This window comes from Pseudorca crassidens, chromosome 6, assembly GCF_039906515.1.
Source record: "Pseudorca crassidens isolate mPseCra1 chromosome 6, mPseCra1.hap1, whole genome shotgun sequence".
Classification (NCBI taxonomy): domain Eukaryota; kingdom Metazoa; phylum Chordata; class Mammalia; order Artiodactyla; family Delphinidae; genus Pseudorca; species Pseudorca crassidens.
In genome coordinates this window covers 47,057,369-47,079,839 of record NC_090301.1, presented here as the reverse complement: position 1 = coordinate 47,079,839, position 22,471 = coordinate 47,057,369, and the positions used below count along the sequence as shown (strand labels likewise).

Below are 22,471 nucleotides of genomic sequence, written 5' to 3'. Positions count from 1 at the left end.
ATATATTATATGAATATGTGTGTATAACTGAATCACTTTGCTGTACACCAGAAACTAACACAACACTGTAAATTAGCTATACTTAAAAAAGGAAAAAAATTGTGAAAAATAAAACATTAGCACTTCCTATTATTTTTCCTGTATGAATTAATTTATGGTGACTATATTGCCAAACTTAACGTAAAATTTAAATACTGTATACAGGCCAAGAAGTAAAGGCATGTTTTTCTTGTGGAGAATAATTGGAGAAATTAAAAATTACACCCTAGGCTTAGTTATAATAATGATATCTTACATTGCTTGACCTATTTTATAATTTACAAAGCACTTTTACTTGTGATATCTCATTTTACTCTACACCACAGACCACCAGGGGAAATAGGGAAGCAGATAAATTCACTCTTACAGAACAGGAAACTGAAGCCGGAAGAGTTTGCAGCCTTTAGCTGTTTGAGTGGGATGGTGTGGGGTAAGGGAAAAGATGGGAACAAAACGCAGAGGAAATGAAATTCAAATTACATTTAATTTTTTGTATTCAAATTTTAAAATTTTAAGAAGAAAATGAATAATTTTCTTACTTTTAAGATATGTTATACAGTTCTCATTTTACATATATATTTATTTTAAAATAATGCTATAGTGAGCAACACCGGATTACAAGACTTGCTTTTTCCCCTGTTAAACACTGTTGGAGCCTTGTTTACAGTTACTTCATGTCCTATGACCCCATAGACAAGGTGTGGGTGAGTGTGCCCTGGTCGCAGAAGGTCCCACAGAACATACAATGGTTCTCAATCCTAACTTCCTATTTGCAACACTTGGAGAGCTTTTAAAACCATACTGCTGCCCTGGCTTCATCTTCGATCTAAAAGCAGAGCTCTAACTTTATATTCAACAGCCTGTGGATCATTTCTTCTTGAGTAGAAAGAATTTTACAAAAAATGAACTCTTTTTCACCAAGTGATGTCAGTTGTACCTCTGTTTCTATTAATGGTACCATCATTTTCTCTGTCGCCCTGCAAATAATTTCATATTCCTCCCTCTCATTTTCTATTTTTCTTTGTCTCTCCTACTGGACACCCCTAATATTAGTCAGTGATTAGTCACCAGGCAGAAGATCCTAGAAATTCTTCCTTGTTAATGTTTCTTTTTTTTATTATTATTAATTTATTTATTATTTATTTTTGGCTGCATTGGGGCTTTGTTGCTGGGTGCGGCTTTCTCTAGTTGCAGCGAGCGGGGGCTACTCTTCCTTGCGGTGCGCGGGCTTCTCATTGCAGGCTTCAGTAGTTGTGGCTTGTGGGCTCTAGAGGGCAGGCTCAGTAGTTGTGGCGCACGGGCTTAGTTGATCTGCGGCATGTGGGATCTTCCGGACCAGGGCTCGAACCTGTGTCCCCTGCACTGGCAGGCAAATTCTTAACCACTGTGCCACCAGGGAAGCCCTTGTTAATGTTTCTTGCATCCACCTCTGCTTTCCACTTGTAGTTTGGCCAGTCGTTACAAGCGTGGTCTGTGGCACTCAGGTCATCACCCCTCTGCCCATCATTTAGCTCTCAGACCTGCAAAACGTCTTACATGTTTCTAATAGTTTTATCTTTCTGAAGCATCTTTTGATCCTGGTATTCTGCTGCTAAAATTTCCTCGAAAATGTTCTCATGTCCAGAGATAAAGTCCAAACTGCTTAAACTGAATGAAGGCCCCTTTCAGTCTGTCCCAGTCTGCATCTACTTTTAAAAGCTTATGTCCCGTTTCTCTCTTCACCTTTGTAACCATCTTCACAACCCTTTACAAAGCGACACCAGCTTATTTTACTGTGGCTCTGGCTATATTGGTTCTTCTTTCTTTTTTTAAAAAATTTATTTATTTATTTTTGCCTGCGTTGGGTCTTCTTTGCTACGCGCGGGCTTTCTCAAGTTGTGGAGAGCGGGGGCTTCTCTTAGTTGCGGTGCCGGGCTTCTCATTGTGGTGGCTTCTCTTGTTGTGGAGCACAGGGTCAAGGCGCACGGGCTTCAGTAGTTGTGGCTCGTGGGCTCAGTAGTTGTGGCTCGCAGGCTCTAGAGCGCAGGCTCAGTAGTTGTGGCGCACAGGCTTAGTTGCTCCGTGGCATGTGGGTTCTTCCCGGACCAGGGACCAGGGCTCGAACCTGTGTCCCCTGCATTGGCATGCGGATTCTTAACCACCGCACCACCAGGGAAGCCCCTGGTTCTTTTTTCTTATCATAAATAATATATATGCATAGATTCTATCATCATTATATATTTAGAAGGCAAATCCTATGTTGATTTCTCCTGCTTAAGGCCCAAGGTTTATAGGATATTATAGAAGAGAAAGGAAAATGTATAGGATTTATAGTTAATGCATCTGTTTTACATCACATAAATGTTGACTGTAGCTTTTTTTTTTTTTTAGTGAAAGGTAAATGAGACTGGAATTATAGCTCTTAAGTAACATTCAGTAACACGTTTCTTTCTATATACGTATATGATAATTTTTCAGAAGTTCCTTTTGGTGAAGCCTCACTGGTCAGCCAGAGTCAGCCAAAATATATTAACCATGCTTTATCTTCGAAAAGTCAGTGCTGAAAGCAGCCAAATAACTTAGTTCATTTGGAGAGTTTAAAAAATGTACTTGTCATTGTTTGGCTGGTTGTCTCTCCTTGGTAGTCAAGGTCATGTTCCCTGAAGCAGCTGCCCTTAAAGTACACTTTGGATTGAAAGTGCATCCGAAGGGCATCCTCCTGGTTGGCTTCTCGAATCCTCTCGTCTCTCCCATCCTCTTCCCCTTCCTCCCCCTCTCCGTTACTACCTCCCCTTTCTTCTCTCCTTCTCCCTCCCTTGCCCTTGCTCCGATACCTCTCCTCCCTCCATCGTTCTGTCCCTCCCTCTCTCCCTTCTCCCCCACTTTCCCTCCCTCCCTCTTTCTTCTTCTCTTACCCCTCTTCCCCCAAACACACATTGCTACTCTTTATCTTTCAGAATTTCTTGGCATGATATTAATGGCTTGCTCATATATGTAAACCTTAATTTTAAAGTCATTTAATGAAAATGATTCGAGTCATTTAAAAAGAATGGTGAGGGGCTTCCCTGGTGGCGCAGTGGTTGAGAGTCCGCCTGCTGATGCAAGGGACACGGGTTCGTGCCCTGGTCCGGGAAGATCCCACGCGCCGCTGAGCGGCTGGGCCCGTGAGCCATGGCCACTGAGCCTGCGCGTCCAGAGCCTGTGCTCCGCAACGGGAGAGGCCACAGCAGTGAGAGGCCCTAGTACCGCAAAAATAAATAAATAAATAAATAATAAAAAGAATGGTGAGGATGGGGATCCTGATACTGTTCTTGGGCAAACTTTTTGGAAGGGAGATGGATTCTGTCAGGAGGAAGTTGCAAGCATATGAAACTAAGTTGCTCAGCTTCAGATTTTTGCTGCTTACCAGAGAAATCTCTGTCAGCCTCAGCTAACTCTGTGTATCTTCCCCAACTCTCCACCATTGTCAGGAAATGTTGCAAGCCAACTATTACCTATCCTTTTTTTTTTCTCTCTTGAGAGCTTGCGTTTGGGTTAATTAATGGCCCTTGAAAACAGATTTTAACTTTTATTCCTACTTTATTAAGGAGTATTTTATTGTTTTTAGTTCTGCTGTCATCATCTTGTATTTTTATGATGCGTTCACATTTTCTAAGTTTACTTTTATCTAAACTATCCACATTCAGAAATTTTCTTTTTTAAGTAATTATAGTGGGCGTTGTTATTTCCATTTAATAGAACAGGAAACTGAGGCTCAGAGATTTAAAGTGACTTTCTCAATTGATTTATATGGTGACTGGAACCTTTAGCCCCAAACTGCCCATTAGACAATGCTGCTTATATTGCGAAATTTTTTGTGGTCTGTCACTTCTTTTACTTTAATTAAGCTGTTGTAGACATTCATTAGACATTCCTAGATGAACTTCAAGTCGTAACGATTTAATATTTTTGTAAGGCGTTTCATTAACAGGCTGTTTTTTGTTATTGTGGCAGAAAGACACAAGACATAAAATTCACCCTCCCGACACATTAACAGGCTTTTGTTTTCTGTAATATGTGTTGCTTTTATAGTCCTTAATTTTCTCATATAGCATCTTTCACCATTCGGTACCCTTTAATCTCTACAAATACTTAATTTTTCTCTCCACACCTCCCTCTTAGGACTTAACATTTGTCTAAGGCAGTCTTACTGTCTTTATCTCTCCATTTTTCTCTTTTAAAACTTTCTATAACACTCTTAAAAGGAACTTAAATATCATGTTGACACTTTGCACAAAGAACTTTATTTCTCAGCTTTTTCCCCTCATTAACCTAGCACTTAGAAACTGAGAATGCTCACACATTCCTTTTATATTATTCTACCATTTCTGTGGCATTTCACCAATGTGCAAGACTGCACATGAAGGTATGCTTAGGAAAACTTGATGAACACCCATATTAGTACATCTAATTACCATCATTTCATGCCTATAATGTGCAAATGGTCTGATGAAAAGCAGCAGTCTTGTTCCTGATCCTATCCAAGGAACTAGAGCTCTGTGCTGCCAATAGTGAGTGCAGTTTCCATTCAGAACTCTCCTCGACGCCCTTTTTTCTGTCTTTGCTGAAGTCTGTGTCCCCTAATAACTTTCCAGCCCTCTCTGTCTTTAGTGCCAAGTAAAGAAAGTATCTGAAATCCAAAATTAAGAAGAGAAACGTTACAGAAAGAAATTATTTTGAGGATAATTTAAATAATCAGATGTTTATTAGAGGATGATTTCTGCATTCTACAGGGGTTGGTGGTAGTGGAGATGGCTTTTTATGTATGGCTGTTTTGATTGAGACTTATAACTATCAAATTTACTTGCTACTCAGTTGTCAATTTAAAAAGCTTTTCTTGAGTGCTTGTTATGTGGCAGTACAAAGATGACGGAGGGTCCCCTCCATTCAAGGAAGCAGTTTATCATAAGGTAGGAAGAAGTGCTTTGATAAAAAAGTATTAAAGATTCTGTAGTGTGCCATGTGAGGACAGTCCAGAAATGAGTTTGCTTGTAGGTTTCTAGGCAAATTCTGAGAATCAGCTCCTGTCCTGATCTCCTGGAACTGGCCATTATCCACAATATGAAAATCATACACATACCTGTGCTCGTATTACCCTTATTAGGGCTATTGCAGGAATGAGCCTATGCCTCTTCAGATGTAGACCTGAAAAGTATACTTATCTGAAATATTTTTTTTTGCCTATCATGTACTAAAACATCATTTAATCCAGATGGGGAGGGGCAGTTTTGTGATTTTGTGGCCAAATTTTTGACCTGTTGAAAAAGGTAAATTTCATATATGTGTGTGTGTGTATAATTTAGCTGTTAACCAGCTCTGCTGTAGAAAAGGAGGGCATAATGATACTTAGCTGCTCTCTTATTCATGGGGGCTGAGGGCTACCTTAGTCAGCTTTATAATATTTCTTGCTGAATGAAAACTAAGTTGGCTGTGAGGAAAAAGAGCCAGCATTGGTGTTTTACTGATGCCAACTATGACTGCATAAAGCTTTATTAAACAGGGTGTGGTTTGGTTGGGAGTTTTGTCTTTATCTTGAGTATGGAGTTTTAAGATAAGTGTACGAAAACAAGGTTCCAGCATTTCATGCAGCCATCTTTTGACTGGTCTAAATATGATTTAGCAGATACATCCAGAAGAAATGAAATTGATAAATAAAAGTTAAAATGAAAGCATTCCATATTTAAGATGTAGGTTTGTTCATAACTTCACAAAAAAGTGAAAAGCAATTATGAGTATTTTCTTTGCCAGAAGAATGTAAGTGGCTTAGTGTTTAACAAGGAAGTGAAATGATAATGGTGACAGCATTTATTGAGGGCCTTCTTTGTCTGTCTGTATCCTGTTTTCTTCTCCTATATTTCAGTTAGCTTCTTCTCAGCCTCTTTTACTCTATCCTCTTTCTCTGACTTAAATGTTGTTGCTTCCTCTCTTTCCACTTCTCTCTGAAGCCTCTCCCTGTGTGAACCCATCCGTTCCAAGTTGACATTCTCAACACGTTATCTCTAAGGGCAGAACTCTCCTCAGAGCAACAGACCACCAATTAGGTGTCTCACAGGTATTTCAAGCTAACATGTTAGGAACTGAACTCTTGGTTTTCCTGTAAGTACTTAGTCTGCCTTCTGCTTCCCTACTCTCTGGGCTTTTCTAGCACAGTAAGTGGTTCTCCCATCCCTGCACTCCAGAAAGAAACCTAGGTGACGTGCTTTATTCTAATCTTCCCTTGCTACCACATTCAAGCCTCCAGCTGTTCCCGTTCATTCTACTCCAGATATTTCCCAAATCTGCCCGTCCATCTCCTTCTCCATCTGTCCTCCCAGCCTAGTTTACCGTCACCTCCTCCCTCAGGTGCTCAAAGTCTCTCGCTTTTCTTGTTTCATTTTTGCCCCCCCTCCCCCTTAATACTTTCCCCATAAGGTGCCACATTTCATTTTCTTTATTAGATTATGTCATTCCCTTGCTTTAAAAAACATTCAGAAGCTTCACGTGGACCTTATGATAAAATCCAAAAGTTTTACCTGGCTAAAGGACCTTGTGTGATTTAGCTCTTGCCAAGCTCCGCAGTTTTATCTTGTGCCATTCCCAGCTTGCTCTCCTTTAGCCACACCTCTTTCCTTGTAACTCTTGGAGACTAAGCTCTTTCCTGCCTTGAGTCTTTGTACCTCTGCCTGGGGCCCTCCCATCCACCTCTCCGTCCCACTCACTTAGCCCCTCACTCCCAACACACAGACACTCCTTGGCGACCTTCTTCTAATCCCGTACATCTCAATTTACTTAGAGGTAAATCCCTTTGCTGCTTTATCTGAAACAGGTCTCTTCTCCCTGTTCTTTAAAGACAACTTCCTTAGACATCCCTTTATCCAAAGGAAGTGTCTCCCCTCCATTCCTTAGAGGTAACTTCCCTTAATCTAAAGAAGGTCTCTTCTCCTTGTTCCCAAATAATACCTCTCAGCCAATTGTTGGTTCTTTCGTAGCACTTGTAACAGTGACTAATTTTCTTGGCAAGTTTCTGGATTTCTTCCCAAAGGGAATGTAAGCTCCACTGAGAGCAGGAACCAAGATTGTCTTATTCATCCTCGTTTCTCTAGTGTCCATATCTGTGCCTTAGTAGAGGAGACACTCAATCCATATTTTTTTTCTGAATGAATAGAAACAACTAAAGAAAAGATCTCTTTTACTTAAAAATCTGACTCCTGATTATTTTGTCTTTTGCTAATTTTATCCTGTTAAGAAATTGAATAGTGCTTCTATTCTTTGACCAGGAATTGATTAGATTAATCCAGTGAAAAAAGACATTCGTTAGTCACTATTAAAAAAAAATTGAAGTATGTAGTTTTAGAACAAGATAAGTTTTCCCAATGGAAAAATGATAATATTTAAAATTACCATACTTTAGAACCATTTATTTAGAATCATTTTTTTTTTTGTTCATTATTCAGGATATGGAAAGTGTACAGAAAATCACACACAAAAAAAACAAAAATCAAGAGAAATGTCCGTGTCTCTAGCCAGCATACATTTTAAACAAATTAATTGAGCTATAATTGACATATAATAAACTGTACCTATTCAAAGTGTACAGTTTGGCCAGCATAAATTTTTAAATGACATATAACCCTGAAGTTGCCTTATAATGTGTTACTAGGATGAGTAAACTATATTGAATAATGTATGTATGTAAAAGAGCACCAAGTGAATAATGAAGGTGGATTATGCTCTCAGTGAGTGTTTTTTAAAGAATATTTGTGGATAAAATCAAGAGAATGATTGCTCTTCCTAAGTCATAAGATATTATTTATGCTTTTGCCACTTAAAGTCTTTGTCTTGCCTTTTGTATTTTAGCAGGATGTTTCTTCTGGTGGGAGCTCCCAAAGCAAACACTACCCAGCCTGGGATCGTGGAAGGGGGGCAAGTCCTCAAGTGTGACTGGTCTTCTCACCGTGGGTGCCAGCCAATTGAATTTGATGCGACAGGTAAGTGTTGATGCCGTGGTCCCTTTTCTTAATTTCTGTTATTTGATATTTTCCACCTACCTTTGCCTTTCCCCATTTGAATAGAATTTTATTTTTTTAATAAACTTATTTATTTATTTATTTTTGGCTGTGTTGGGTCTTCGTTGTGGTGCGGTGCGCGGGCTTCTCATTGCAGTGGCTTCTCTTGTTGTGGAGCACAGGCTCTAGGCTTGTGGGCTTCAGTAGTTGTGGCACGTGGGCTCAGTAGTTGTGGCTCACGGGCTCTAGAGCACAGGCTCAGTAGTTGTGGCGCACGGGCTTAGTCGCTCCGCAGCATGTGGGATCTTCCCAGACCAGGGCTCGAACCCGTGTCCCCTGCATTGGCAGGCAGATTGTTAACCACTGCACCACCAGGGAAGTCCCTCCCCATTTGATATGTTTCAAAATATGATTTAATTTTTGAAAGTACTTGCTTTAGCTTAAATGTAACAATTTAGTGAAATAATATGTATAAGCACTTCAGATCCCCAGAGAAAGTTATATAAAGACAAATGACTTATTATATGATTTTTTTGTACAGTTTTGTGGCATATAAAAGCCTTAAAAATATATTGTGTTTCCACACTGCTTTGGATGTCTTCAACTTCCCTGATAATGTCAATCTGCAGAAGTCTGGGGAAAATCTGTTAAAATGTTTTTGCACCTCTTCTGAGAAAGGCTTTTGTCCTTTCTCTTGTCAGCAAAATTGACTCACTGACTCCTTAATCGTGAAATAATCTAAAGTCTTGGGTTGTGCTGTCAAAACCAGTTGAGGAATATTTTGTATTCAAGTAGATTTGGCTGACTTAAAAAACAAATTCTTATCCAAAATTTATTGGGAAAATAATATGCTATGGTTCTGATAACATTAAATTTTTATCTAACAGAGACAAATTCAAGTGTCAGATTGTGGTGGTAAGGAGGAAAATAGCATAAGGAAGATGACAAATAAGAAATAAGTTATACATTTACATCAGTAAAATAAAATATACATAATCCTGTATACATTTGTATTGATATATTTATCCACATATGTGAAAATTTAGAGACTCCTCAAAGAAATAGTGTGACATTCTTCTGGTACAATAGTTCTGCAAAATTTTTTACCAGTTTTGATTTGCTGGCTTTGACAAAATATTTTAAGATAAGCCTGAAGAAAATTAATATTTTTTTCCATATTGTTATTTCCTGCTAGTTCTAAAACATATTCATTCTGGGAATTATAATACCAGTGAAACAGAAATCATGTTGTGGACTGTTACATTTGATATCATGACCAGTACCAAAATGAGTGTCGTTAAGCCAGTTCTTCATAGGGATTGGGTCACATGTTTGCTTTTTTCCATTTGAAACTATCTACATTAAACTTTGTTGTTTTTTCCATATATGACTGGCATTTGGAAAACCCCAAGAGTATGTAAATAGGCTCAGTTTTACCACAAATGGAGAAATATACCTGGGATTCAGGATATTATGGGTCAGGGCATTTATATCTTCTAACAACATGTGAACACTAATAAAAAAATGTTGAACTGTTCAGATATATTTCTGTATTCAGCACCACAGGTTTTGTGCAGTGCCAGATAATTTATTACTGGTCTTTTTTGAAATTTGGCTTTAGTATTATTTTTATTGAAAAAATTTCAGACAGTCCAAGAGGGTAGACAGTGAAAAAATAGGACTTGCTCACATTAGCCTGCTTAGAGGCAATCACTTTAAATAGTTTCTTTGATCTTCCTAGAATTTTCTTATTCCTATATATCTGTATATCCTTAAAAAAAAAAACTCACAAATAGGAATATACTAAATATTACTATTAGCTACCTGACTCAGCCCCCCGCCCCTCCCTGCCCAATATAATCTCTCGTAGACATATATAGATTTACCTCATTCTTTGAAAACCACGGATAGTATTCTGTTTTATAGTATATATAGCCTAAATTATTTAACTCATATTTCCTGTTGATGGACATTTAGATTGTTTCTGTTTCTTTGTAATTTTAAACACTGCTATAGTGAAAATCTTATACACAGGTATTTGTGCAAGTGTGTGAATATGTATGATAAAGTCCTAGCAGGATTTTTAGATCAAAGTATATGTATTGTTTTAATACTACAAAGCTACAGTAATCAAAACAGTGTGGTATTGGTACAAAAACAGACATGGATCAATGGAACAGGATAGAGAGCCCAGAAATAAACCCACACACCTACAGTCAATTAATCTTCGACAAAGGTGGCAAGAATGTAAAATGGGAAAAAGACAGTCTCTTCAGCAAGTCGTGCTGAGAAAGTTGGACAGCTGCATGTAAATCAATGAAGTTAAAACACACCCTCAAACCATGCACAAAAATAAACTCAAAATGGCTTAAAGACTTAAACATAAGACATGACACCATAAAACCCCTAGAAGAGAGCATAGGCAAAACATTCTCTTACGTAAATCGTACCATTGTTTTCTTAGGTCAGTCTCCCAAGGCAATATAGATAAAAACAAAAATAAACAAATGGGACGTAATCAAACTTACAAGCTTTTGCATAGCAAAGGAAACCATAAAAAAAACAAAAAGACAACCTATGGAATGGGAGAGAATATTTGCAAATGATGTGACGACAAGGGCCTAATCTCCAAAATATACAAACGGCTCATACAGCTCAACAACAACAATAAAAACAACCCAATTGAAAAATGGACAGAAGACCTTAATAGACATTTCTCCAGAGAAGATATACAGATGGCCAGTGGGCACATGAAAAGATGCTCAGTATTACTAATTATTAGAGAAATGCAAATCAAAACTGCAATGAGGTACCACCTCACACTGATCAGATTGGCCATCATTAAAAAGTCTACAAATAACAAATGGTGGAGAGGCTGTGGAGAAAAGGGAAACCTCCTACACCGATGGTGGGAATGTAAGTTGGTGCAGCCACTATGGAAAGCAGTGTGGAGGTTCCTCAGAAAACTAAAAATTGAATTACCATATGATCCAGCAATCCCACTCCTGGGCATATACCTGGACAAAACTTTAATTCAAAAAGATACAACCCCCCACGTGCATAGCAGTACTATTCTCAATAGCCAAAACATGGAAACAACCTAAATGTCCATCAACAGATGAATGGATAAAGAAGATGTGGTACATATATGCAATGGAATACTACTCAGCCATGAAAAAGAATGAAATAATAACATTTGCAGCAACATGGATGCAACTAGAGATTATGATACTAAGTGAAGTAAGTCAGAAGGAGAAAGACCAACACCATATGATGTCACTTTTAGGTGGAATTTAAAATATGGCACAAATGAACCTATCTACAAAACAGAAACAGACTCATAGACATAGAGAACAGACTTGTGGTTGCCGAGGGGGCTGGGGGAGGGAAGGACTGGGAGTGTGGGATTAGCAGGTGTAAACTGTTATATATAGGATGTATAAACAACAAGGCCCTACTGTATAACACAGGGAACTGTATTCGTTATCCTGTGATAAACCATAATGGGAAAGAATATAAAAAAAGGAATGTCTACATGTGTAGAACTGAATCACTTTGCTGTATAGTAGAGATTGGCACAACATTGTAAATCAGCTATACTTCAATGAAAAAAAAGTATATGTATTGTTTTGATAGAAATTGCAAATTATTTTTCACAGAAGTTTACACCCCTCCAGTGTTTTCTGACATCCATGCCAATACCATTTATCACCATATTTTTTATCTTTGTCAATTTTATATTATATATCATATCATTATTCTATGTATTATATATGTATAATTTATATATGTAATATATTATTATATTATTTTATATTAATTTGTATTCCTTTAATTAACAGTAAGACTAATCACCTTTGCATTTGTCTGTAAGCCATAGTATTCCTTTTCCTCTGAGCCACTTTTAATATATTTGCACATATTTTCTGTTGATTAGTGGATTAAAAAAAATGAATCTCAGTTGATGGCACTCCATCCTTTTGGTTAGTTAGGCCAAAATTTGGAGTCATGCTTGACATAAAATCTCAGCAAGTCATAGTCTAACTGCTTCTTTGTCCTTCTGCTGCTAACATCCTAGTTCAAGCCACAATTGTCTTTCACCTGGACTGTTGCCCTGGGCTCCTGAATTAGTAAAGGAAAGAGATGGCACACTTAAATTGGGATAGTTTGAGGAGCTTTTAGTAAGGGGACTATTTACAAAGTAAGTGGGCACTAGTTAAAATTTGGCCTCTAAGCCTGAAGGGAGAAAGGGAAGGGAGCAGTTACCAGAATCCAGGCAGTGGGGCGAGCCACGTGAGGGAACTGTGGCTTTTGTCAGAGGACAGTAGCCAGCCCAAGGTGACTGGAAAGAACACGGGAATAAAACCCTGGCCTCACTCTCCTTCCTCCCTTTCATCTCTGTGCGTGCTCCCCACTGGCTGAATCCAAGTGGGAGCCAGCGTGCCCGGCTGCCCATGAGTTCACACTGGTCAGCGTCGTGGGCAAAGAGCAGGGTGGGGAACGGTGGAGAGGAGACCTGGAGGGGCAGAGGGAAGAGAGCCGGCACCCCCCTCGCAGTTCTCCCCGATTCTGCCCTGGGTACCCCCTGCTGTTTGTTCTCTAGAGCAGCGAGAGTGATTCTTTTAAAATATTCAGATTATGACACTCCCGTTCAGATTCCACTAATGTCTCCCCATCTGTCCTGCAGTAGCCGAGAGGACTGAGTATTCCAGCCCACCATTTCTATCTTTACCTTCATCTTCTAGTGTTCTCCCCTTCTTCATGCTCTTCCAGCCTCACTGGAGCTCCTTGCAATGGCTTGTGAACAGTAGGCACATTTCCACCTCACCTTCCCCTGGACTGTTCCCGCTGCCTGGAGCATTGATGTACACTGGAGGCAGTGTACATTGGGTGCCCCTCCACCACCTCCTGTGGGAATTGCTCAAGTGTTATCTTCTTAGTAATGCTCTGACCAGCTTATTTAAAATGCCAGTTCCCCTTTTCCCACTTTGTGCTTCCATCCACTTTTCAGCTTTATTTTTTCCTTAGTACTCACATTGCTATAGAAGTTATTTATTTTTAGTTAATGCCTCTTTCTTTCAATTAGGATATGTATTCCACCGGGATAGTTTTTATCTGTTTTGTTCACTGCTGAAATCCCAGGGCCTAGAACAATGCCTGGTGCCTGGCACAAGTGGTACCCAATAAATTGAATAGATGGATGAATGAATCATAAGAGCTTTTTCTATAGTGAGGAAATAACTAAAGTCCTTTCATTATATGTTTACAAATACGGATTTTTTGTTCTATTCTCTTTTTGTCCTTGCTTATGATATTTCTCTTAATCATTTTGTATAACCTCTGAGACTTCTCTTATGAAAAGAATATACAAATTGACTGCATTTTTTACATTGGAATTTTTATCCAAATAGTGTTTGAATTTAAGAAAAAAGGAGAATATAGTTTTCAATAATCTAGTCATGAGCATGTACATATATCTGGACACAGCACCATTAGACTGTGTCTTGACTGTGGAAGAAATGCTTACAACTTACAGAATCCACCTGAACTTTTCTCACACCTCTGTCCCATCTGAGCCCAAACACATAAACATCTCTGCCCCACTGATGCCTTTTATCTTCTCCGTTATCTCGAGGGAGAATAGTGGCTTTTCCCTCTTTCTCTCCCTCGCCCCTGTCTTGTGTTGGGAGACAGTAGCTGAGTGGATAAATGTGGTTTCTGAAGGCAAACTGCCTGGGACTCAAGCCCCAGCCCTGTAGTTTACAGCGGTTTAACTTGCACAAGTTACTAACAGGTTACTACCCTCTCCCTGACTGAGGCATCAACCCTGCTCCATAGGAATGCATTAAATGGAATGAGTTGATTTACATGTGTTAAGACATGTAAAGTGCTTAGTGTAGTGACTGGGCACACTATCATGGCTCACTTAGTATAAGCTGGGGTTTTTTTTGTTTTGTTTCTTGTTTTTTTTTTGCGGTACGCGGACCTCTCACTGCTGCAGCCTCTCCCATTGCGGAGCACAGGCTCCGGATGCGCAGGCCCAGCGGCCATGGCCCATGGGCCCAGCCACTCCGCGGCATATGGGATCTTCCCAGACCGGGGCACGAACCCGTGTCCCCTGCATTGGCAGGCGGACTCTCAACCACTGCGCCACCAGGGAAGCCCAAGCTGTTTTATATTTTTATTACTTCTCCCTTCTCAGGAACCTTCTCATTTAACTCTATGTTCCTGCTCTTCCCCTGCTCCCTTTTTTTTTTTTTTTTTTTTGAACTTTCAAACATGGTTAATTTTTTCCTACCTGGAAAACTAATCAAAACAGCTTTCCCTTGAGCATGTGTCTTCTTTTAGCCATTTTCCTTTCTCCTTTTCTTCACAAGCAGGGTATTGAACACGGTGCCTCTCTTCATCACTTCCCATGCTCAGCCATTTCAATCTGGCAGCTCCCTAAGCCCAGCCCAGCAGTGGCCCGAACTGCAGTCGCTGGTGGCAGCCTCCTTCAGTGGAGACTTGATCCCTCATCTTATTGAACCTCTCTCTTATAATTCGCCTCACTCTTCATTCCTTCCATATTTAATGTCTCCACTCTTTGCCTGTCTGAAACTATTGATACCTTGTCCCCTTACTCCTCCTAACCTTTTTAAAAAAATTTTATTGAAGTATAGTTGATTTACAATATTGTGTTAATTTCTTCTGTACAGCAAAGTGACCCAGTTATACATATGTATGTATTCTTTTTCATATTCTTTTCCATTATGGTTTGTCACAGGATATTGAATATAGTTCCCTGCCCCCTAACCTTGTTGATACTCTTGTGGAGTTTACCCTTTAACTCTTCTTTCTTCATTCACTCCATCCATATTTGCTATGCATTGTTGTGTCATGAAAAAGAAATAGGCCATGGAGTCACACAGGCCTGGGTTCAAATCCAGACTCTGCCGTTCTTCCAGTGTTACCTTGGGAAAATTACCTACCTTTCCACAGCTGTACTACATTCCCAGGGTGATCATGAAAAGTTTCAATTAGTTAGCTTATTTTCTCTACTTTATTGTGTTTCTGAATCCAGAGGAGACTTTAGTGCTTAAAAGGGCTCCATCCTCATGTTTTTAATATTTGGGAAGTAAAATTTATAAAATTATTTTATTTAAATTATCTCTTACATGATATGGTAGATATTACAACTGTTCATTAGTATCATATTTCTGGGAATAACCTCGAATTTCGGTAAGCCCCTGTGACTTTTGCTAGCCAATGAAACATGAGCAGAAGTGTGTCATTGATGGGTGGAGGTGTTTAGGAGTTGGGGCATTGTTCTGCTTCTTCTCTTACCAGATGCCATAGTGAGTAGTGATAGTGTAAATAATAGAACCTCCCTCAGCCTGGGTCCCTGAGTGAGGAAGACATAAAGGTTAGACTCTTACTGACCCACAATGTATGTGTATAAAATAATCCTTTGTTATTTTTGACTAATAGTTATTGGGGATGCTTGTTACTATAGTGTAATGCAGCCTAACTGAATAATACACGTAGGGATATTAAAGTTGAGTAAAATTATCAGTAGTCAGCTTTTGGAAAATGGTCATTAAAACTCTTTCCTATTCTGTATGCCAACTCGATCTTCTGTTAAGTTTCTTGTTCTGTTTTACTGGGTCCTGAGTGGCTAAGTGACTAGGTATCATTGCTTATGCTAAGAATAAGCCCCTGGTTGGTATATTGCATTTAGACTGGGAGAAACTGTAAATAGACTAATAAATACCTGATGGGGAAGCCATAGCTTTGGAGTTCCCTGAGTTCAGTGACTCTTACAACTGGCATGTCCTTTGCGGGAACGCTGGAAGCTCTGGCTATGGGGTCATTACAAGAGATACCATTCCAATGGGGCAGGAGGCTTTGAAGCATGGGTAGCTGCTGTACCCACCACATCTAGTTTCTTCATACCTGAGCTGTCTCCTGATGAGGCAAAGAGAAGAGCTCTGGACAGCTGTGTGTACTGCTGCACAGGGAAGTTCATGTAAGGACTCTCATCGGGGAGGTTATGCCTGGTTCTGTACTATAGCCTCTAAATAGATTGGTGCTGTGTGTGGCCTTTGGTAGTTTTGTGAGTCTGAAAGTTTAGCTGAGCCCCGAGAAGACTTCCTGATAGTTGTTGCATCAACATTTGAAGTTTGTAACTGTTTGAAGTACTGCTCTAGGCTCATTTGTTTCTTGGGCTATTTCTCTTTAGAAAAAACAGAATAATGACTTTATCCCTTCCTGTAAAAAGAACAAACTTCAGCTAGCTCCAGGATCACCATAAAATTTTTTAGAGTAAGGTACTTTTTGGAGATACTATAAATGCTTGGCGTTAAATAGTATATTATCAATGTCCTTTCCCATTTCCTTCTTCTTCCTTTTAGATCAGGTTCTGCTATACAGGCTGTCAGTGCACTAAGTACAGCTCTTTTTCTTCATTTAGCTGAAATTTATACTTCTTTTCTTTTCTTTTCTTTTTTTTTCTGGTTATCTTATGATGTGTTTGTTTTCCTGATTAGACTGTAAACTCTCCAGAGAGGGAACAGATGTGTTTCTGCTCACCACTGTGTGCTAGTGTATGGAGAAGTGTCTGGCATATGGTAGGTTGTCTATGTGTGTTTATTGCATGCAGGTGTTGGGTTCTTCGTGCAAAGCAATAAAAATTGACTTTGGCTGAATTTTGCTGAATAGGAATTTATTGGCAGGATATTGGTAACTTGTAGCTTTCTGAAAAATGAGCAAGAGAAGCTAACAGAGGAACCAGTAGTGTAGGGTTTTATTGCTATTGGAATTGCTCTTACTGACTGTGGGGCAACACCATGGGAATAATTTCTTACCCATCCCTGGCTCTCTGCATCACTTGCTAGAGATTCAAAGCTTTTATGGTAGTATCTGACTGAGTCTAAGCCATATGCCTATGAAAGTCAGAAAAAGTCTATCTTATCTGGCACAGCTAAGAAATGATAGATTAGAGCTTGTTTAGAGAACTAAAACTTAGGGTCCTTCAAAAGAAGAAAAAGAATAGTAGTAAGAGAGTACCTTTTTCTCTTTTGGGCTGGAAAAAAAGATACTAGTCAGAAAACATCCTTTACAAATCCAGTGTGTATCTGTTACTGATCAATAATTCATGGACCAATTTTATGTTCTGTTTACCAAAGATGTACCTAGATATTAGACGATGTATAATTTATTAGGCCATTTTATTGTGGGTCGTCACATGCATTAAGACATGTAGTAGTAGCTAAGGAAGAAAGTCTGGATTTTGGTATTAGGATAGTGTAACACTTAGTTTCTTGGCTCTTAAAGAGGAAATATGAATACTTTCAGTGTGCTTTTCTTCTTACTCCAGGCATGATTTTGGGTAGAGGGAGAGGAAGGAAGATTTCAGAAATATGTTTGGAAGACCAATCTAAATTTACTTCATTTTAACTCTGAGAAGTAGACACAAATAGATTTATACCAAAATAAATGAGGCATACCTGGAAAGTATCTAATTCTGCTTGGGGCCTTTGAGGAAGGCTTCCCAGATCGGTTGGTGATATTTTAGGTAGCTAATAAAAGATGAGGTAGAATTCACCAGATGTGGAAGAGGGTTCCAGGCAGAGGAAACAATATATGCATAGATTAGTAAAAGATGTTTATGAAGGAAAATCAACAATTCCATGTGACCCGCGTATATGCATCTATCTATAAGATTTATATGTGCAATGTGAGAGAGTTGAGAGCATGTTGAGAAATGAAGCTGGAAGTAAACTGAGGGAGGATCTAAATGAACTTTAAAAAGATATTCTAAACCAGCAGTCCAATCAAATAAATTCACCATCAAGCCTAACACACACAAGAGCATTGTATTAAAAATAAAAGGATCTAGAGCTCAATGGGTAGATCTTGGTTCCTTGCCATGCTAAGTAGATTTGATGTGACCATTACAGAGAAAGTAACACTTTCAGTACCCATTCTATTAATTTTCTTAGTCATTATTTTTGGTAGAATTATACAAGTTACATGAAATAATGAATATTATCATGTGGATATCTCCAAAATATTGTAGACATGCCTTTTAAAAAATTAAGGGAAAATGTAGGGTTCTGCGATGAACAGTTTAATTTAGCAGAAAATTCAATCCAAGATGGTAAGCTTACTTAGTGCTTTGATTTTTGAATGGTATTTGTGCATTACTGAGTCTGCAGCAATAAAAGGAAACCTCAGTCTAAAATTTCTTATTTCATGGATTTGTGAAACTTAGTTCCCAAACATGCTCTCTGTTTTTTCTTTCAAGCTTTTGACTTTTGCTTGTCTTTTTTGTTTTGTTTTGTTAACTTCTAAACATGAACTTTATTACATTTCTAGTTGTGTCCTTTTGTGTGACTTGTCTTCTTTTTCTTTTTCCTGCTGATTTTCTTGATGTAATATGTAAAGAAAACCACAACTACAGTGTTAAAAAGGAAAACCTAGTGTCTTATTTTACATGCCTGTATGGTGATTGAAATATTATACCTTGCTTCAAAATACTAGTTGCCCACTTGGATTTTTAAACCCTTCATCTAGTGACTCCACAAAATTTGTAGGGTTTTTTTTTTTGTTTTTTTTTTTGCGGTACGTGGGCCTCTCACTGCTGTGGCCTCTCCCACTGCGGAGCACAGGCTCCGGACGCGCAGGCTCAGCGGCTATGGCTCACGGGCCCAGCCGCTCCGCGGCATGTGGGATCCTCCCGGACCGGGGCATGAACCCGTGTCCCCTGCATCGGCAGACGGACTCTCAACCACTGTGCCACCAGGGAAGCCCAAAATTTGTAGGTTTTAACCAAGGTTTGCATAATGGCTGAAAACTGATTTTCCCCTAAATTGACAGAATAATCTGAACTTGGAAACATTGTTGAATTAGTGAAAATTAAAAGGTCATTTTGGAGTATGATTTGTTTGTTTTGTACTAAGATGATTTTTTTTAAAAAATTAAGGTATAGTTGATTTACAATATTATATACATTTTGGATGTATAACATAGTGATTCACAATTTTTAAAGCTCATACTCCATTTATAGTTATTATAAAATATTGGCAATATTCACCGTGCTGTACAGTATATCCTTATAGCTTATTTATTTTATACATAGTAGGTTGTATCTTATTCCCCTACTCCTAAAAAAAAAAGATGATTGTCATGTAGAAAACACAATTTATCTGAATGTAGATGTGGAAAAGTAGAACTTAAGCAAATCTGCTTTAGTTTAAGGATTAATGATCTATGTATTTTAGGAAGTAAAAATATTCTAAAACTGTATTATGTTGGTATACAAAACAATATCAAGAATATTTATGTAGCAGGCTAGGGGTAGTCTGTTATCTCAATTTTGTCTTCATGCCTCAATTAGTTTCTTATTGTTGTCATAACAAGTTACTATAATCTTGGAGGCTTAAAAACAACACAAATTTATTATCTTCAGTTCTGAAGGTCAGCTGTCTCATTGGGCCAAAATCAAGATGTCTGCAGTGCTGCATTCCTCTTGGGGGCTCTAGGGAAGAATCTGTTTTCATGCCTTTTCTAACTTCTAGAGGCCACCCACCTTCCTTGGCTTGTAGCCCCTTCCTCCGTTGTTAAAGCCAGCAGTAGCTGGTTGAATCTTTCTCAGGCTACACCACTCTGACACTGACTCTTCTGCCTCCCGGTTGTGACTATATCAGACCTACCGAGAAAATCTGGAGTAACCTTCCATTTCAAGCCCCTTAATTTAATCACACCTGCAATGTCCCTCTTGCCATGTAAGGTCACATATTCAAATGTAAGTTTCCAGGGGTTAGGACTTGGACATCTTTGGGTGGCGGGGTGGGGGGGGATTATTCTGTTACCACAGTGCCCTTTTAAATATTTTGTTTCATATTGGTTATACTATAAGCTACTTTAGGCACAGCCATGCGTATGTAAGTCGGCCTTGTTCCCTCTCTTGTTGTTTTTGCTTTGGTTCTGTGGTTATGGGGAATGCAAACTAGAAGGTGAAGGCTCAGATTCAAGCTCTGACACGCACTAGATGCGACCCTGGGCAAGTGATTTAAGTTTGCCAGCCTCACTTTTTCCCATCTGTCAAATAAGCATAATACCTACCCTTCAAGTTTGTCATGTGCATTTAATGAGATAATGTCTATGAAGGTACTTTATAAGCGATGAAACAGTGTACAAATGAAGAAAGGATAGTTTACATCATGCCCATACTACAGTTGTGGGGAAGTGAATGATTATGGAAAAGGAAAAAAACTAAAGATAATTGTGGATATTCTTAAATGGATTATATCTTGGTTTGTGTTGTAACCTCTGTTATGGTGGCATTTGGGAAAATCTCCTTGCATCATGCTTTCCATTTTTAGGAAGCAGATGTTACTAACAGACTGACCATTGCCCAGTTTTCTTAATAGTAAGTCTTTTCTCAAAAGATAGACTGATGATGTGCACTGACAGAGGAGAACATGTAGCACCTGGCACGGTCAAAGTCTCTTTGTGTAGAAAGATGGGCTTGCCTGCATGATTGTTAAATACGTCCCTTAATAAAAGGAGAAGCGCCTATGTTTATGTTCCAAATTCAGTGAATGGATGTCACCTCTCACCAACAATATCTGTTCTAGAGAAGGTCAGAAGTCAGATCACTGCCCTGCCACCCAAATGGCTTGCTGGAACACTTATTACCTGTTCCCCTAAGGGCTTGGCCGTAGGCTGGGCAAACCCTGGCCATGCCAATTTTCCAGTCAAGAAAGATGCTGTGGAGTATTTTCTGGATATTACAGCGCTTTGTATTTAATAGAAAATAGAAAACTTAGCTGCTCTCTGGCCTCTCTGCCGTACAGTTGCCAGCTCATTGCAATTAAAACAATCAGGCCATCTCAAAAACAGCCTCCGAAGTTTGCTTTTGTCCTCTAGGTGAATTTTCTGTCTTTCAGAGTGGTGTCTAGATATCTGTCCAGTTGCAACAGTCCTGCAAATTAGAAAGTTAAAGAACACAGAGAAAAATAGTCTCCCTTCCCTTTGTTAATACAAAATAAATTTATACTAAAGAATTATATATATGTGTGTGTTTTTTAATGAAACTGTTTCCCCTGATATAATCTGTTGTTCCCCAGTAGAGAATTATACAATTGGAGAACTGGCAGGCAACCTAGAAATCAATTAATCCAATTCCTTTATTACTAGTTAGTTGTTATTTTAACTCATGCAGTTAGTTGGTATTTTAACATTTTAAATGTTTTACCAAAACTGAGTTCATATATTCCTTTAAACTTATCCTCTTCCTGGCTCATTTTGACCTGACTCACACCCATTATTTTAAGACTTAACATTGACTTGGGTTTTTTTTTTTTTTTTTTTAACTTTAGTAAAGAGTTTTTGTTTTAAAATGTTAGATGCTTTCAGGATCATTTCCTTCTCATCACTAGGAGGAAACAAACCAGCATTGATGGAGCAGTGGGTGTTTTCAAAGGGCCTGTATTCTTTGTGCTTGCTCCATGAGAAGCATCAGAATTGCTCACGGAAGGAGAGGGAGATTTTGATTCTCTGTTCCCCGTGGTGGTAATAATTCAATAAATAAATAAATGCCAGTCCCCAGTGAAATGAGCTTCATCATATTTTTTTCTGGCTCTACTTTTCTGACTCTTCTTGTTTGCTTTTAGAAAACAGTTATATCTAATTTTATATAAAAGATGTTTTTGGATAGCTCTAGGTAAATTAGTATCACTTTCTCATGTTCATAGACTGTGATTTCAGAACTTATTTTTACATTCACAAGTGATTAGTTTTTCAGTAGTCTGTGGACCCAAACACTGGATTTAGAGACCTTTATCTCTTGTTATTTTAAGTCAATGCAATTATGCTTCTAGAGACATTTAAAGACACTTTAAAGTTATACAGCAAATCATCATTGCATTAATACTGATACCTAACCACTGCATATTGTCTTTCAGAGTTTCGTAAATTAAGAAACTGTATTTTCTTACTAAGTCAAAGAAGTTATTAACCTCCATTTTGATCTTCAGTAATATCTGGAATTTTGATTTTTTTAATGAATTATTTTTCACAGTATTCTACTCTAGTAGTTTGAGTACTAGGAAGTATAATGCTTATTGAATATAGGAAGAATAATGCTTATAAAAATTGCTAGGAGGAGCTTGCTCAATTTAAATGTTCTTGAATTTCATGAACTAAAACTTTTATATGTGGGAGATGAAAATGTAAACAAAGTTAATTAAGAGGGGATGTAGAAGCTTGTAACTAAGCTTTTGTATGTGAAGATTATTGGATATGTATCCACACTACTTTTTTTTTTTTAACCTTTTAAAACATGGAAATAATGCATATTCATTGACTGAAAAAAATGAGAAAACTTCGAGGGGCCGAAAGGAAATAAAAATCTCCCAAGTCCCATCACCCGGGAAATCAAT

At 38.5% G+C, this 22,471-nt stretch overlaps 1 protein-coding gene across 2 annotated transcripts in view; it reads left to right on the top strand.

Annotated features, from left to right (window-relative positions):
- ITGAV (integrin subunit alpha V) overlaps positions 1-22,471 on the top strand; it is an 86,875-nt gene that overhangs the window by 2,674 nt on the left and 61,730 nt on the right. The window contains exon 2 of one of the 2 annotated variants that reach the window (XM_067741269.1): positions 7,897-8,024. In XM_067741269.1, coding sequence (XP_067597370.1) covers positions 7,897-8,024 — 128 coding nt within the window. Of the gene's footprint in view, positions 1-7,893; positions 8,025-22,471 lie in introns of both variants that reach the window. The other variant, XM_067741268.1, reaches the window with a different exon arrangement.